The sequence below is a fragment of the Pholcus phalangioides genome, unplaced genomic scaffold (genome assembly GCF_987345545.1).
Source record: "Pholcus phalangioides strain wild (caught in Gottingen) unplaced genomic scaffold, Ppha-v1.0 ptg000014l_1, whole genome shotgun sequence".
NCBI classification, from domain to species: Eukaryota; Metazoa; Arthropoda; class Arachnida; order Araneae; family Pholcidae; genus Pholcus; species Pholcus phalangioides.
The window spans coordinates 22008307-22023098 of record NW_028301607.1 but is presented as its reverse complement, the minus strand read 5'-3'; the positions used below and the strand labels follow the sequence as shown (position 1 = coordinate 22023098).

At 37.6% G+C, this 14792-nt stretch overlaps 1 protein-coding gene across 3 annotated transcripts; it reads left to right on the top strand.

Annotated features, from left to right (window-relative positions):
- The first annotated feature begins 3120 nt into the window (after positions 1-3120).
- Positions 3121-14792, top strand: LOC149078273 (uncharacterized). 3 transcript variants are annotated; one of them, XM_089241903.1, is made up of 6 exons: positions 3121-3328; positions 7264-7425; positions 9393-9613; positions 9846-10045; positions 12415-12527; positions 14569-14792. In XM_089241903.1, exons 1-6 carry the CDS (start codon positions 3209-3211, stop codon positions 14644-14646), a joined length of 894 nt encoding a protein of 297 aa, XP_089098029.1. In that variant the 5' UTR covers positions 3121-3208; the 3' UTR covers positions 14647-14792. The 3 variants fall into 3 exon arrangements, with proteins under 3 accessions (XP_089098029.1, XP_089098028.1, XP_089098027.1); XM_089241902.1 differs by lacking the exon at positions 7264-7425; XM_089241901.1 differs by lacking the exon at positions 12415-12527.

The window sequence follows — 14792 nt, the reverse complement described above, 5'->3', positions numbered from 1 at the left end:
AAAAAAATCAGACATTCTTTCCCAAGTTGAGGTCTTCTGTTTACTTTTCCCTGCCCAGGGCCCCTCCACCAAATCATAAGTGTTCGAGATTACTTTGTAGTTGCATCATGAACTACTGATGAAGAATTCAAACACTAAAATTAAATTTGATGTCTATGTAAAATTAATGTGCAATAGAGAGTTCTGTTATGAAGAAAAGCTACTTATTCAAACAGTTGCTCTGTTAGGCTATAAATTAAAAATTAAGTATAAATCAAAGTGTACGGTACATTTCACCACAATAATTTGAGTAATAAGAGATAAAAAAGATAAAAAATTGCAATCATTTTTTTTGTCGCAATTTATAAATTTTATTAATATTGTTATTTTGATTCATAAATGTCATATTACTTTAAATTTATACGATTTTCATAACATTGCACATTAAATCTGAGGGAACTCCGCTTAAGCCGTCATAACACTTTCATTTTGGGGAGGGGGGGAACCAAAGTGATAGAACAATAGATCATCTTGGCCATCTTTTTCCCTTTTTTCGGTCATTTCCTCACATTTCGGGGGAGGGGACCAGACCCCCAAGTCCCCCCCCCCCGCTACGCCCTTGACCTCAGCCACCCCCAGGTTCCGGCGCCTATGACTTCAGAGAGAGTAGTGTTCCTACCTTTTTTCCCCTCTTTTCTACATTCCGGAGCAATTTCATTTACTTTACCGCACACCCTTGGATAATTAGTTGCCTAATTTGCTAGAAAATTTATTTTAAATAAATTACGTTAATTATTTACTAATCAGTTGTTATGAAATTCTTGACTTATTAATTGCAAATTTAATTTTTCGAAGAAAAAATATCACACGCACATTATATCAAAGTAAAAAAAAGATTTGGCCTTTTTATTTATTTTTTGAAGCCTTTTCAAAACAGAAGTCAATTATTATTTGGCTTTTTTTTTTGAAACCGAGCACAACTCAGGTCTATCGCCATAGGCAATTTACTACCTAGTGAGTTGTGCCGGAAGTGTAAGTGTGTGTACCTAATAAATAGTCTGAGTGCGTATCTAGTGTTGTGTATGATTTTTCAGTGCTGCCATCTATATCTCAGAAGTAAAGTGAGTGATGTGTAGTGACTGAATATTTGTACTGTTTGTAGGACTGTTGCTCTCTTTGGCGAGACTTTTTAACGGGGAGATCGGCTCGCATTTGCGCCTCGAAGTTGGGAACCAAAGAAAACCAACTTCAGCCAGCCACAACTGTGGCGCTCGAACCCGGGTCCCCGCGATGCGAGTCCGTCACTATGACCACTCGACCACCACAGCGGCTTATTATTTGGCTGTGTGCTCAGGGTCGGAAGCGTGGATACTCGGCTCAAGTTTTATGTAGGAGATTTTTATTTCCGAATTAGTTCTGGGGTTGCTCGGCCCATAGACGGATTATATGGGGGTGTTCTCTCCTTCACTACACCAGTGGTTCTCAACCTTTGCGAGCCCGCGGCCCTGTTTCATTCATTTTTGTGAGTTGAAAGCCCAGTCAAACACACGCCCAACAGAAAATGAATGAGGAAGAAAGGAAACGGCTAATCACTCGCGGCCCGGTATGAATGTCAGGTCCCGGCGGTTGAGAAACACTACACTGCTATACTTAACCGTATATATAACTGGTAAACGTTCCTTTAGGACAGCGGTTCTCAAATATATTTTAGTCGTGATTGTCTGCTACGGACCCCCATTTACAGCAGCAGAAACTCTATACAGCCATTCATTGGCGAGAATATTTTTAAACAATGAAAGGCATTCTATCCAATACCAGTAAAAATGTTCTGCAAAAGAACCAACAGATCTAAAACAACGTTTCATACTCCTGTCGAGAGATGTCACCACAAGTACAATTTTTGTCAAATCACAGCAATATTGCAACTGCAGTCTACCAACGTTGCAGCGACAAGTTAATTTAATTAAAACTTTTCTTTTTAGATAATTCTTTTTCAACTTGGCATTTATTTTTTTTAATAATTCTACAATTGGGCCGTGGACCTCTGGGGGTCCAGAACTCCATTCGGGAACCACTGCGCTAGGTAATTTCTAACGAATTGGTACTTGTTTTAACAACTGTGTGTTGGGCGTAAATGCGTGTCCCCCAACGTATTTATATTGTCAGTGCTTGTTTCGTGTTATTCTGGTGCTGCCATTTGTCTTTCATATTTAGAAGTGAAAACGACAAATGCCTGAATATTTTTTAAATGCTATGTAAGTATCGTGTTGAACCTCCCATCATTAAAAAACTGTTCTAGCACAAGCGGAAAGGCGCAAGTGCTCTACATCATTCACTATACATACCCTCGGTATTCGCCCCCTTCACCTCCCTATTTAAAGAGCCTGTATGAGCATATGACTTCATTCCCATGCTGCAAAGTACTGTATATATATATATATAGGTGCTCGATCACCCCCTTCCCTGACTCCAACACCAATGAGTCTGCTGTGTACATAGATATGCGAGATGGCTATACAGTTCATGGATTTTCAGTTAATGGATTTCACTTAATTTTCCGACTACCCTGGGTAAAGTGTACGAGGTGATACGCAAGTCACATGCTCATTTCCAGGGCCGTAGCTAGCCATTTCTATGTCCTGTGCAAGAATTTGAATTTAGGCCCCTTCTGGCCCATTTAGGCCCCTTCTGGCCCATTTAGGCCCATTCTGTCCCCATTCCAAGTGGGCCCTGTGCGGGTGCACCTGCCTAGTTACGGCCCTGCTCACTTCCCTCGGTTACTCGAAGCACGAAAAGTGAGGAACTGGTCAAGGAAATATATACCTTCTAAATTTTTTCATCAACTGTATTCAATTAATTTTGTTATTTATAATACTAGATAAGAGTTTAATGGTAATTAATTAATAAACTTTTCCTTAATTATAACTGATTCGGCTAACTCAAGGTTTTTACGACATCTCACCCCAGAAATCAGATTTGAAAAGCAACGACCTTGCTTAGTAATTGAGCCAATAGCTTCATTAAGAGTTTTTTTTATCGATTACATAATATTTCTTCTTCGTCTTAGCCTTTCTGTCTGATCTAAGAGTGATAATATTCGTGAAATAAAAAGTCCAAAACAGCTGCTGCGTCGATACAGTCAGCGGAACATATTCATTCAGTCTTGGTATCTCGTTCCTCCCTCAACGTTTCAACCAATGAACTTTTATCAATTTCTGACCGATCGGTTATGAACAATTACACGGCTTATGTGGAATTTCAAGCAAATTCGAACGACGAAATAGAGGCTTCCGATCCACCTCAGGAATTTCTACAGTGTGAGTGTCGACGCTGTTTCTACAAATATCCAGTAAGTAGAAGCAATACTCTAGATCGGCGGTTCTCAACCGGTGCTCCGTGTGCACTTCCCAGGGGCTCCGCGATCACTCGAGGATAATAAAATAAATCCAGTTTTATTTTGATATTTTTATTTGATAAACAAACAAAAAAAAAAGTGTCCTAAAGGGTACCACCATATAAATAATATACTAAAAAGGGCTCCTCGAGTTAAACAGGGCTCTGCCATAGAAATTGCACACTGAAAAGGGCTCCGCTAGTCAGAAAAGTTTGAGAACTTGCTCTAGATGTATCGAAGCAGATGTTTTCGAACTTTATTGCCGTTACTGTTCCCCCGAACCTCCAAAATCGGTACGCATCGCTCCATAAGGTTCCCAAAGTGTGTGTTGTGACGTGACAGCGATATCGATGAGTATAGCCCGCATTATCTTTGAAAAAAAAGGGGGAGGGTTTGTTTGAGGCATATTTTTCAGATACATTCGCGAAGAATTCTATCATATATTTTTTAACAATCAGTGAAGGAATGAACGGGGAGGAGTTACGTGTGAGAAAAGTTTGAAAACCACTGCGCAAAATATCTAAGTAACTACATAAGATCATTAGATTTTTAGATCTTCTAAACGCGATGACAACATTGGAACCTTGATTTTTCTTTCATAAGCTGAGGATATCAAAGAGAGTAAGAGAGTTTTTTTTTTTTAAATTCGTTTTTTTAAAACAATTTGTATACTTCTGACTTTTCTCAATGCTGATGGTACATATATGTATATCTTGCTGTATATCTTGGGTTTTTTTCTTTCATACCTTGTACGTGTGTGCGCGTGTATTTTAAAATACACATATGCCATATTAGTGCATTTAACGGGTTTTTTCTTCTTTTTGTCAGCTTACAGTCAGTCTTTATTGTACAAAATACTCTCCCCCCCCCGCCCTCCAGGCCCTTTATTTCACTTGGTTTAATTATTCATTTATCTCCTAGTATTCATCTCTCTGTAATTTTTTCTTGCTTTTTTTTTCTTTTTTGATGTTGCCTTGATATGTACTTATTTGTAATTATCTGTACAAATTCTGGGGCTCCGGCCTTAATGAATAAATTATTATTATTACTATCAAGATAGCCCTAGCAAAAAGATTTTCCTGAGTTGCTTCAAAAAGTGCTCGTGCCTTCCCCCAGGTAAGTTTGGGGGCTTTGACAGAAGAAGCGCGTCTCATAATTCGGAAACCCTTGTATTAAATTATGTACAAAGGTGGATTTATGGCTTTGCCATCTGCGGGGTATCCAAATTTTTCCTCCGTTCTCCCCATTGTAATTAAATGTTCTTCACCACAGATTACTAAAATCTGCCTCCCCTCTGAACTCGCCGCCTTGGGCTATAGCTCACTTGGCTCCCCTGCAAATACGCCTGTGATTACGTGTGTGTTACGGTAAATTTCACAAAGCAGGTGGTTATCCATATTCGCCGTGTTATTGTACATAATCGCCAATCATATCGGTAAGTGATCGCATTTTTACACTTATCACTTTTACCGGTGATTATACACAATTCCCGAATTTGGTCGCGGTGTTGCTCGAACCAAAATGTTAGAAACCTCTATTGAAAAGAATCGCTTTTATCTGTTTTTGAGAAAAAAAAAGTCCCCTAGACCCGACTATACCTTTCAGACTTATTTCATTATCTTACAATTGAAATTATGTATCACACACACACAAGGGAAATTTCTCGCAGAAATTTTCGAACAAAAATAAAAAGCATTCAAGTACATTTAGTTACATTGGATGAACGTAGGTGTCGGGAGATATGATCGAAGTGTTCAAAATTTTCAACGGGATGGATAGGATGGACCATGATTTATTAGTACACCGTCAATCAACTGCTTTTACAAGGGGACACTAATATCAATTGGTAACGGACAATTCTAGGTTATGGTGTCACAGGGAATTTTTCTCTAATAGGGTTGTTAATAAATGGAATGGCTTTCACCCGGGAGTAGTAAATTCTAACACAATTGACACGTTTAAAAAGAAATACGATAAACATGTTGGGGTAAATCGAGAAGCTATACTATACTTAGAAAAAAAACAAGCATAAATACATTTTATGGGCATTGTGTGTATAATATTTTATCATGTATGCATATTGTTTGTAATTACATTTTTAATTGGGTTGCTGTATTTTTGAAATACATGACATCCATATTTGTTATGGACATCTTTTTCTCAGCCACCTCGCTGGGCATTTTGCCTGTTGTGGTGTTGTATTTGTATTTGTATAAATATTTGTTATCGATTTCTGTGAAGAATGCAAAGAGGAAGGAAAATGACAGAGAGAGAGAGAGAGAGAGAGAGAGAGAACGAATAGAAATGGATATACACACATAGTGTCTTCTTTTATTTCTGTAAGTAGAAGTGCGCGTTAGTATCAATAAGAATAAGTTATTCCATCGCAAGAGACTATATGAAAGAATCTTTTTTTTCCTGTTTGAAATATTTTTATTTTTCGCTAGTCAGTATGCAATGCAATTTTTTCCATTTGGTAGAAAACGCTAAGGGAAATGAAATGTCTATGTGTGCATGCAGTTATAAATCACCCTTGCTCGGCAAACGTGGTAGAAGTAGTACTCTATTATTATTATAATCGTAAATTCACTTTCTGAGAAACAGATTGTGGACGCTTATCTGCGAAAGTTAATCCTTAAATGGGGGAGAGATCTTCTCCTTTCATAAACGCGATAAGTTATAACTCACTGATTATGACAGGGAAGAAGAAAAAAGTGTTCATAAAAAATCATACTACAATATCTGTAATTTATTGATATGTACATGGTTTTGTTTTCTTCAGCAACAAAAAAAACTACTTCTAGAACCTAGATTTTTAATGATTAAGTACTTTCATAACACACGGAGAAAGAAACCTCTTCTCTGGAAACCATCTTACGAAAAGGGGTATATAAATCACATATGTTTTAAAAATGTATTACATTGAAACATGTATTGAAACTTCTCGAGGAGTTGATATTGTTTCTGTTTTATTGAGGATTTCTGGGTCTTTTTACTCTTTGGTGTTTTCTTTGCTCGAAGAGTTTCATAATTTCAACTTGTCACCCCACAATTCAATTCATTCACGCAATTCACCTCAGCAAATTTTTCATAGCGTTCAAAACATACTGTGTAACGTTTATTAACGACTGGTACAATATTAAAATTAATATTTAATAGAATTTGCTAACAATAGGCACTTTGGAAATAATATGACATGATTTAAGGGAAATTTTTATTCTTCCAAAATTTTAGAATTTAAAATTCATAAAAATTTGAATATAATATATGTAATATAAATTTGCGGGACCCCCCCCCCCCCAAAACATGGGGGGCTGGGCTGGTCAAATGCCCATGTTATCCATGCAGAAATCCTCTCTAGTTTACAGTTAATCATAAATACATCTACATTAAAAAGTAAGTTAATAACTGCATATTCGAATACTAAACCCTTATTTGAAAATTGGATAAGAACCAATAAGGATAAAAACTAATTAAGTGGATTTAAAGGGAAACACCATCATGCATATTATGTGCTGCAGTTGAAAATCATCGCGACCCGAATAAGAAATATTTTTGTCGAGTCGCGTAGTTTGTTTATACTGAAGGATAAAACAAGGACGGAAAATCGGAAACATTGAACATAAAATTGGTTACTTGGTGTTCTTTGACACGGATCGTCGGGTCGTTGATAATAACTGATAGTAGCTGTATATCGATTTCCCCGCCTGAGTTGATAAGTGTGTTACACCACTGCGCGTTTCTCTTATACGTGTTTTCTTTCATTTTACAGAAACTTGTTTCATTGGGACCCCATTAGATGGGATTTGACAGTAACACACACACACACACACACACACAAAGAAAAAAAATGCAATACTGTAACTGAATCCATCTTTTCTTTTTTGTAGGTGAAATTGTTCATCCCAATAAACAAGAAGCTCGAGTCCTCGTGTCGATGGGTTTACACGCTTGCCTTTGGAGGAGGGCACGTACAAGGCGATGACATATCAATCTTCGCTAGCGTTGGGGAACGATGTTGTGTGTTATGGACATCTCAGTCTTACACAAAAGTTTGTAATTCATGGAAAATGCTCTAAAATCCATATAGAAACACTGTCCAACAATGAAATGTCAGAAATTATTATAATTATTTTGCTCTAAGTTTCTTTTACTTCATTTCACTAGGATGTTCCAAAGTCTCATAGGTTTCCGATGGGACCGTATTTAACTATAGACATCCTGTCTATATTTCGCAGAGTTTATTCTTCCAATATTGGCGTCGTCTGTAGGAGACACCGGACAGAACTTTTAAAAAATTCCACTTACCTACCTAGCTAAATGAAATGCTCACAGAGATCTCAAAATTAGTTCCGGTTCTTATACACACTCGGCAGCAATGTTTTGTCTACAAAATTTAAATTTCGAAGAAAAATTCAGTTTCTTTTAGGACAGGATGTTATAGTAACGTACGTATTGAAAAAATCAGAGAGAGCAAAAATTCGAAAGATTGCATTTCTTCGAATCACTCCAACATATACTGCCGACGCTTGTTATAACGACTCCCTCATTTTTGCGACCCTTCCATTACAACGACCGGTAGGATGTCCATTTAACAACTTATAGATCTGTATGTTTTCCTTTCGATATAACGGCCACCCAATAGGTGTTACGTCCGTTTTTGACGGGACAATGAGGATCATTATAATAAACGTCGACTGTAGTTACGTTCTCATTAACCAAATATTTAAAATTAGTAAAAGGCAGAGGCGGAATAAATTTCACTTTTGCCCCACTGCCTTGATTGAATGAATATACAAACAAAATGGTTATGGTTTTAAATTGAAATTTAAAATGAGAAACGATACCATTATTTAATTCATCACTAGGTTTTCTTTATTAAGACCCTGCAAATGTGTGGGTTGCTTTTCTCATTGTAGCATTTTTTTTATTCTCCGGGAGTTAAAGCACTGGCTTATAGGATTGTTTAAGTTTTGAGTTAGTAATATGATGAATATAAACTTCTGAGGCTTTCATTAGAGAACAGCGCTTAAAGTTGAACTTTCAGGGGTTTTTTAAGATGGCTTCTACAAAAGAAACTTTCTCTGGGAAAAGTGTTATTGCATTAAAATTTAGCAATAAAATCCTGGAAAAAATTTGTATGTGAAGATGAATATATATACCCTGCATCATCTGAGCTGAGAAAGTTTGAACGAAATGAACTATTTCTTCACAAAAAAAAAAAAAAAGGTGCTGTAGCCCAGGTTGATAAGATACTTACCTAAAGCACCAAAGGATGTTTAGAGGTGTCGCGAGTTCGATACCCGGTTCGTCCTTGTCAGAGAACTTTCCTGACACAGGGGTACAACAAAAGCGGTGACATGACCGCAGAAAAAATTGCTACCGCAAGGAATCCCCCGTTGAGGGTTTAGCGCACCAACCTCTTGATGAGTATAAAAAACAATCCTGCCGTTCGGAATCGGCAATAAATTGTAGGTCCCGATCTAATTAGCCCTCGTGTGCAGAAAATGACCGTGGTGCGACAAAAATGATAAAAAAATTAAATTTGAAGAAATAAACATTTGATGACATTTATGTTTTTAATGCGTTTTTCGTGTCAAAAAAGCAAAAACGTCTTGAAAAATTCCAAAAAATGAATTGTCGGGTCTGAAAGGGATATCTGGAAACTTTCACGGCACGCTATATTTTCAGTCCTAAACCAAAACAGGGGCAAAAAAAGTATTTTTAATTGATTTGTGTTTATTGTATGCCGAAATCTCCCTTTAAAAGAAAATTCAATTAAAAAAAAATTAAATTAATTTATTTATTTCTGTCGATACCTTTACCATTTAGGTACACACATAGGCCTATATGTGTACTTCAGGTCTTGATAAAAGTCATTAAAAACATTTAAAACCGTTAAAATAGGGTAACGAAGAGGATAATGAACATTGTTATCAAGAAGCTCAGATATCTTGTTCCTTGGATCATAGAATTTATTGGACTAAAATTGTATATTTTCGTTTTTTTGATCCTTCAGGTTTATCATTGTCTGAATGACCGATGCACATCTGTTAGTATAGATTTCCGTGTAGCTGATAAAGCCTTGCTCAGCGTCGTGCCGTTTCCTCTGATGTGTTTCAAAAATTCCCGCTTCGATCAACGCCAGCAGATTCACATGGCCAGCACCTCGAATCTAATTTTTCTAGACTGGGCTGTCAGCGGTCGCCAACGGAGGCAAGAACATTGGAGTTTTTCTAGGTGAATGCTGATTTTCATTTTTGTGATAAGAGCCAAAAAGAAACAAAAAAAAAAAAGACAAAAAAACCCCCCAAAACAATAATAATAAATAAATAAATAAATAAACAAACTATATATAATGAGAAAATGATTTTTTTTACATAAATTATTTTCATGGGGAACACATTAATTACTTCTCTTACCCTCTTTCCTATACATGCCTTTTATATATAATGTTTACATATATTTGCAGTCTACGGAACTCCGTATCAGTGTATCAGGATGAAGAACTCTTGTACAAGGACACATACTCTATGAAAATCACACCATACTTGTCAATAGTTGAGAGTATGCAAAATTATAGCGTGCTTGGTTGCCTGCTAGTAATCGGACCGTACTTATCACCTTTATGGCAAGACACTCTGATGAAATTTGGAGCACGAGACAACATTGGTAATTTTGAAAAAAAAAAAGACGAACTTCTCACGTTCTATTAGTGTATGCAAAGCATAACGTATAGTAAAGTCTCGATAATGCGAAGTGAATGGGACCGAGACTACCTCGGATTACTGAAAACTCGGACTATCCGAAAAAACAATAGAAAACGATTTTTTGGAAGGGGCAGGGATCCCGAATCCCGATATATATTTATTTTATGTAATTAGCCGTTTAGGTAAATAAACCGTAAACGAGTATAGTGTGTGATGAAAAAAATTAAGAAAACAATAAAAGGTCCATTCCTGGGCCACAGGGATGATTGAAACTTATTTTGATCTGATGAAACTGTTCTAAATTATTTTCTTTGGACCTACAAACAGAAATACAAATGTCACAATAGGCAAAATGCTTAACGAGGTGGCGGCGTATGGGTACTTTTATCTTTTCAGTTCTTGATTCACCGGCTTAATTCATTATGTTAGGGATGCCAAAACCTATTTTCTGTTTTTAAAGGAGGCTGACGGGGGCTCCAGCCCTGAAGATCATTTATGAAAATGTGGTTTTTTTAAAAATATTGTAAATTTACTATAAGGGGGGAACCTGTGAAACATTCTGGCCAATCGGCACACCAAAGACCATAAAATGGGGTTAACGCCCCTTTTGTTTGGCAAAAGTTCTCTTCAAATTGAAATCACTGGCATTCGTAGGAAAAATGAAACAAAACGCATTCTTGGCAAAAAAAACAGAAAAAGTGAGGTTTTTGAGGGGGAATTTCGAAAAATTCCAGCACCTCGGATTAATTAACCGAAACCTCGAATTTTCGAGATTCGAATTAACGTGACTCCACTGCACCATGTTTACACGAATAATATTCTTTTTTTTGTGTTTTCGAATCATGTGTTCATATTGTTGGGCAGATACGTAAATTGCGATGTAGACTTGCATGCACTGGGTCTGACTCAAGGGAAGCTCTTAATAATTTTGGGAATCCAAATTCAGAAATAAATGTCGCTACATTAGGGTGCCCTTCCCTTATATATTCATTGACTAACTAAACATCTTCGATTATATTGGGTCCGTTAGGTATTACGTAAATAAGTATATGCAGTGCTGATTAAGACGACTGGAATAAGGATATATCTAGTGGTTATGGGGGAAGGAGGATTACGTAAGCTAGTGATGGGCAAACTACGGCCTTCGGACCAGATGCGAGGTTCTATTTCAGGTTTCAAAATAAGGGTATAGAAATTTCCAATTTAGTGTTATAAAATAATCCTTTTAAGGGAGGTGTTCCTTTTTTTTTGCATATGGAAAATATAGTTGTGAGAATTTAAATAGAAATTGATTTGAAAATTTCCGTGGATGCAAAAAAAAAACCAAAAAACAAACACATGCAAAAAATAAATATGCATAAGTTGTTAAAATACACTTATTTTTTCACAGGTGTAGAGGATGGACATCATTGTCTCTCTTTTGCAATGAAACCCTGGCAGTTTTCAAAGTATAAAACACAGTCTGCCTTTCCGTTTCTGAGCATAAAAATTCCAATTATGATTAAGGTTCGAATACATTCGGCCCGCTTTTCTATTTGTTTTTTTTGGTTCCTCCGCCCATGAGCCTCCTCGATACAGACCAGTACTAGCGTAGGTGGCTTTGGCCTATCTTACTGAATTTTAATGGGGGGGGGGGGGGTAGTAGAGGTTTGCTTTTTCCTGTTGTGGGGAAATCATAGGTTTGCTCATTTTTGTTGACGGGGATTCTGCTTATGTAATACTAGAACAGTCCCCTTAATACCTGCTTCGCCCAGCAACCCCTTCTCCCCCGTCGTGTTAAAGTCTCACCTTACGTGCGAATTTTTAAATAAGGGTTACTTTCTTTTTTTATTCCCAAATGATCATCAGGTCATCATTCGTCATCCACTGAAGCAAAAACTTCATTATAAATAACGCATAAATCTAGAATAGCATAAATCTATCTGTCACTAAAAGCTGTGCTGTACAGTCGATTCCCGTTTTAACGAATGCCGTTATAACAAAAATCTCGTTTTAACGAAAATTTTTCTAATCCCCAGAGAAGTGTACGTAGGAACAATGTATAACCTGGAATTTCTTTATGACGAAATTTCATTATTGCGAAGTAAAGGATATAATGAACCGCAAGAGACCGGAGAAATCTTGGAGTTCGTTATAACGGGATTCGACTGTATTCGTGAGTCGTGCAGCGTTGCGTGATCATCTTATTCTTTGGGAACTTCGTTTTCTTCTTTAAATGATATCACAAACGATAATGGGTATCTTCCTTTCTACTTTGATGACCTTGTTGTCTGGGAATAGTGAGAATACATAGCCTACTGATTTTTATTCCCTTTTCAACTTTTGTTCTAGGTCAAAAAAGGAAAACAGAAGTTCTTTTTGCTGTGAGTCCAATCAAGGATCGGAAAAATAAGACGGAAGTTATCGGATGTGTCTTGAAGTTCGTGTCCGAGTCCGTTTCATGTGTACGTACATTATGATGTAGCAATAACTGATTTAATTGTTTCTGTCACGGAAGAAGAAATTTACCAAATTTTGTTTCCACAGAATACGTATACAGTCGAATTCCAGTTATAACGAACTCCAAGAGACCAGAGAAATCACTTCGTTATAACGAAATTTCGTTATAAAGGAATTCCAGGTCTCGGCATTTTTCCTATGTAAACTTATTTGGGGGATTAGAAAAGAGTGTTCGTTAAAACGAGAATTTCCCTATAACGGTATTCGTTAAAACAGGATTTGACTGTATTACGTTCCTTTATACTCAAAAAAGTGAATCCGATCTAACTATAGAAAAGCCTCTTCATGTAGTAATACTGCTGCTACTACTTAACCGTACATGCACCTCGTATACATGCCTCTACGGAATTTCTAACGAATTGGTACATGCCGGAATGTGCGGGTATGTGTTGTGGACCTAACGTGAATTTTGCTCCTGTGTAGTGCTGCCATCTACCATCAATTTTGCTAACTATAAGTGAAGTGTAACGATTGTTAATTTGTAGTGGTATTGCGAAATAATCCAAGGATGATGTCACTCTTAACTATCCATACGAAGGTTTTCAACAACTGCCTGATGCGAAGATGAATTTGGGGAAAAAAGAAAATTCGACTCACGAAAATTCGATTTGAGCTCACCTCCTTCTAGTGGCAGTTGCAGCCAGGATCGGTCTTAGACTACGTTACGCCCTGTGAAAAACAAGGCGACCTCCTCCCCCCCAAGGTGGCGATCCAGGGTGATGTGTCAGAGGGGGAGATTCATTGCTGTCCCGTATTGTACGGGACAAATTCATTCTCCTATATTATATTATTGGGCTCTTGGGGGGGGGGGCAGTCGTCCTCATCGCCCTCCTCCGATTCCGTGCCTGCGCCGCCCATTCTTTCAAGTTAGCTTAAAGGAACGAAGAAGTTAGTTTCTTATAATGAAAAAGACGGGCTTCCTTCATGCGCCCCTTTTGCGGCCGCTACCTCACAAGAGCCTCCCAGGCTGAGGCTCCTTGGTAATATCTAGGAGGCTTTGACCTGCACCGTGTACAACTCTTTATGTGAGGTTCGGTAGAATTTTCCAGTTCACACACATACGTTGCACTCAGGGGCGGCTCGGGACAAAATCTTAAACAGTGCGGGACCCATTTTGGTGCCTTTCACCTCCCTGCAATTTGGAGGAAAAAACAAAAACATCTGTTTCAGTCTCTTCGTAGTGATGCGTTCACAGGAACAACAAGATTTTATGTCATAATTTTTTTTTCGCCCTTTCACGTCAGATTTGACGTCCCTTCTAGAGTAATTCTGGGGCGCCAAAGTGCATGAAACGCAAGGAAAAACTGGAACGACGGAGGGAGATTTCTTTCACTCTTTTTATTTTTCGCAGGACAAGAAAAGAAAAAGAAAGCTATCTAAATTCTCCTGGAAGGGTAAACCAAAAGAATTCAAGTGCATGTGTTTTATCGTGACCGAAATCGGCATATACTGTATGAATATAGGTGCACTGCTCACAGATTCTTCAACTGCATATATTCAAACTTTTAATATTTTTTTTCTATCTCCCGGTCATTTTACAGTATTTCGTACGGTAATCTTTTCAAAACACCAAAAAAAAGGTTATTTTTTACCAGTGCACGTCTAACTTTTCATCTTGTTTCGGCGCCTCCTATCATTTGGTCGCCTTGTGCAATTGCACAGGTCTCACTGCCCCAAGACCACCACTGGTGTCAGCAATTGTGAGTTTTGGCTTGAGTTAGGTCCGACCGTCCATGTACTGTCCCGTTCAGCACACACGAGCGCTAAGAATCGGAAAGTTCGTTACCTTTGTAGTCCAGTGGCCTAAGGCGCTCACCCGGCAAGTGAGAGGACGTGGGATATGAACACGCAATTTTCTTTCTTTCATAAATTCATCTTCGCATCAGCCAGCTGTTGGAAACCTTCTGCAAAATAATTTAATGCATGAAAAATAGTTATATTAGGTACTAGTGCTTTGATATATATCGCTATTTCTCTATCTTTCAGGTTCGCAAAGAAGTGGAAGAGATAGTGAGACCTTTGTCGAAAGTTTTTGGTGGGAATCCTTTAGAGACGATTTCTTGAATCTGAGTGAATCAACGCGTTCATATGGGAAGTGCGTTTCACCTGAAGGAAGCCTGCATTTGTTCGAGAACAAGTTATTCGATTGCTTGTAAATAACATCTACGTATTATTTGTATAATCACTAAATTATTAAAAAATTAAGAAGG

Coding starts and splice junctions, on each gene's coding strand:
- LOC149078273 (XM_089241903.1), top strand. CDS start 3,209: ATGAACAATTACACGGCTTATGTGGAATTTCAAGCAAATTCGAACGAC. Junction 7,426..9,392: donor CATCTCAGTCTTACACAAAA/GTTTGTAATTCA, acceptor TTGATCCTTCAG/GTTTATCATTGTCTGAATGA. Junction 10,046..12,414: donor TGGAGCACGAGACAACATTG/GTAATTTTGAAA, acceptor CTTTTGTTCTAG/GTCAAAAAAGGAAAACAGAA.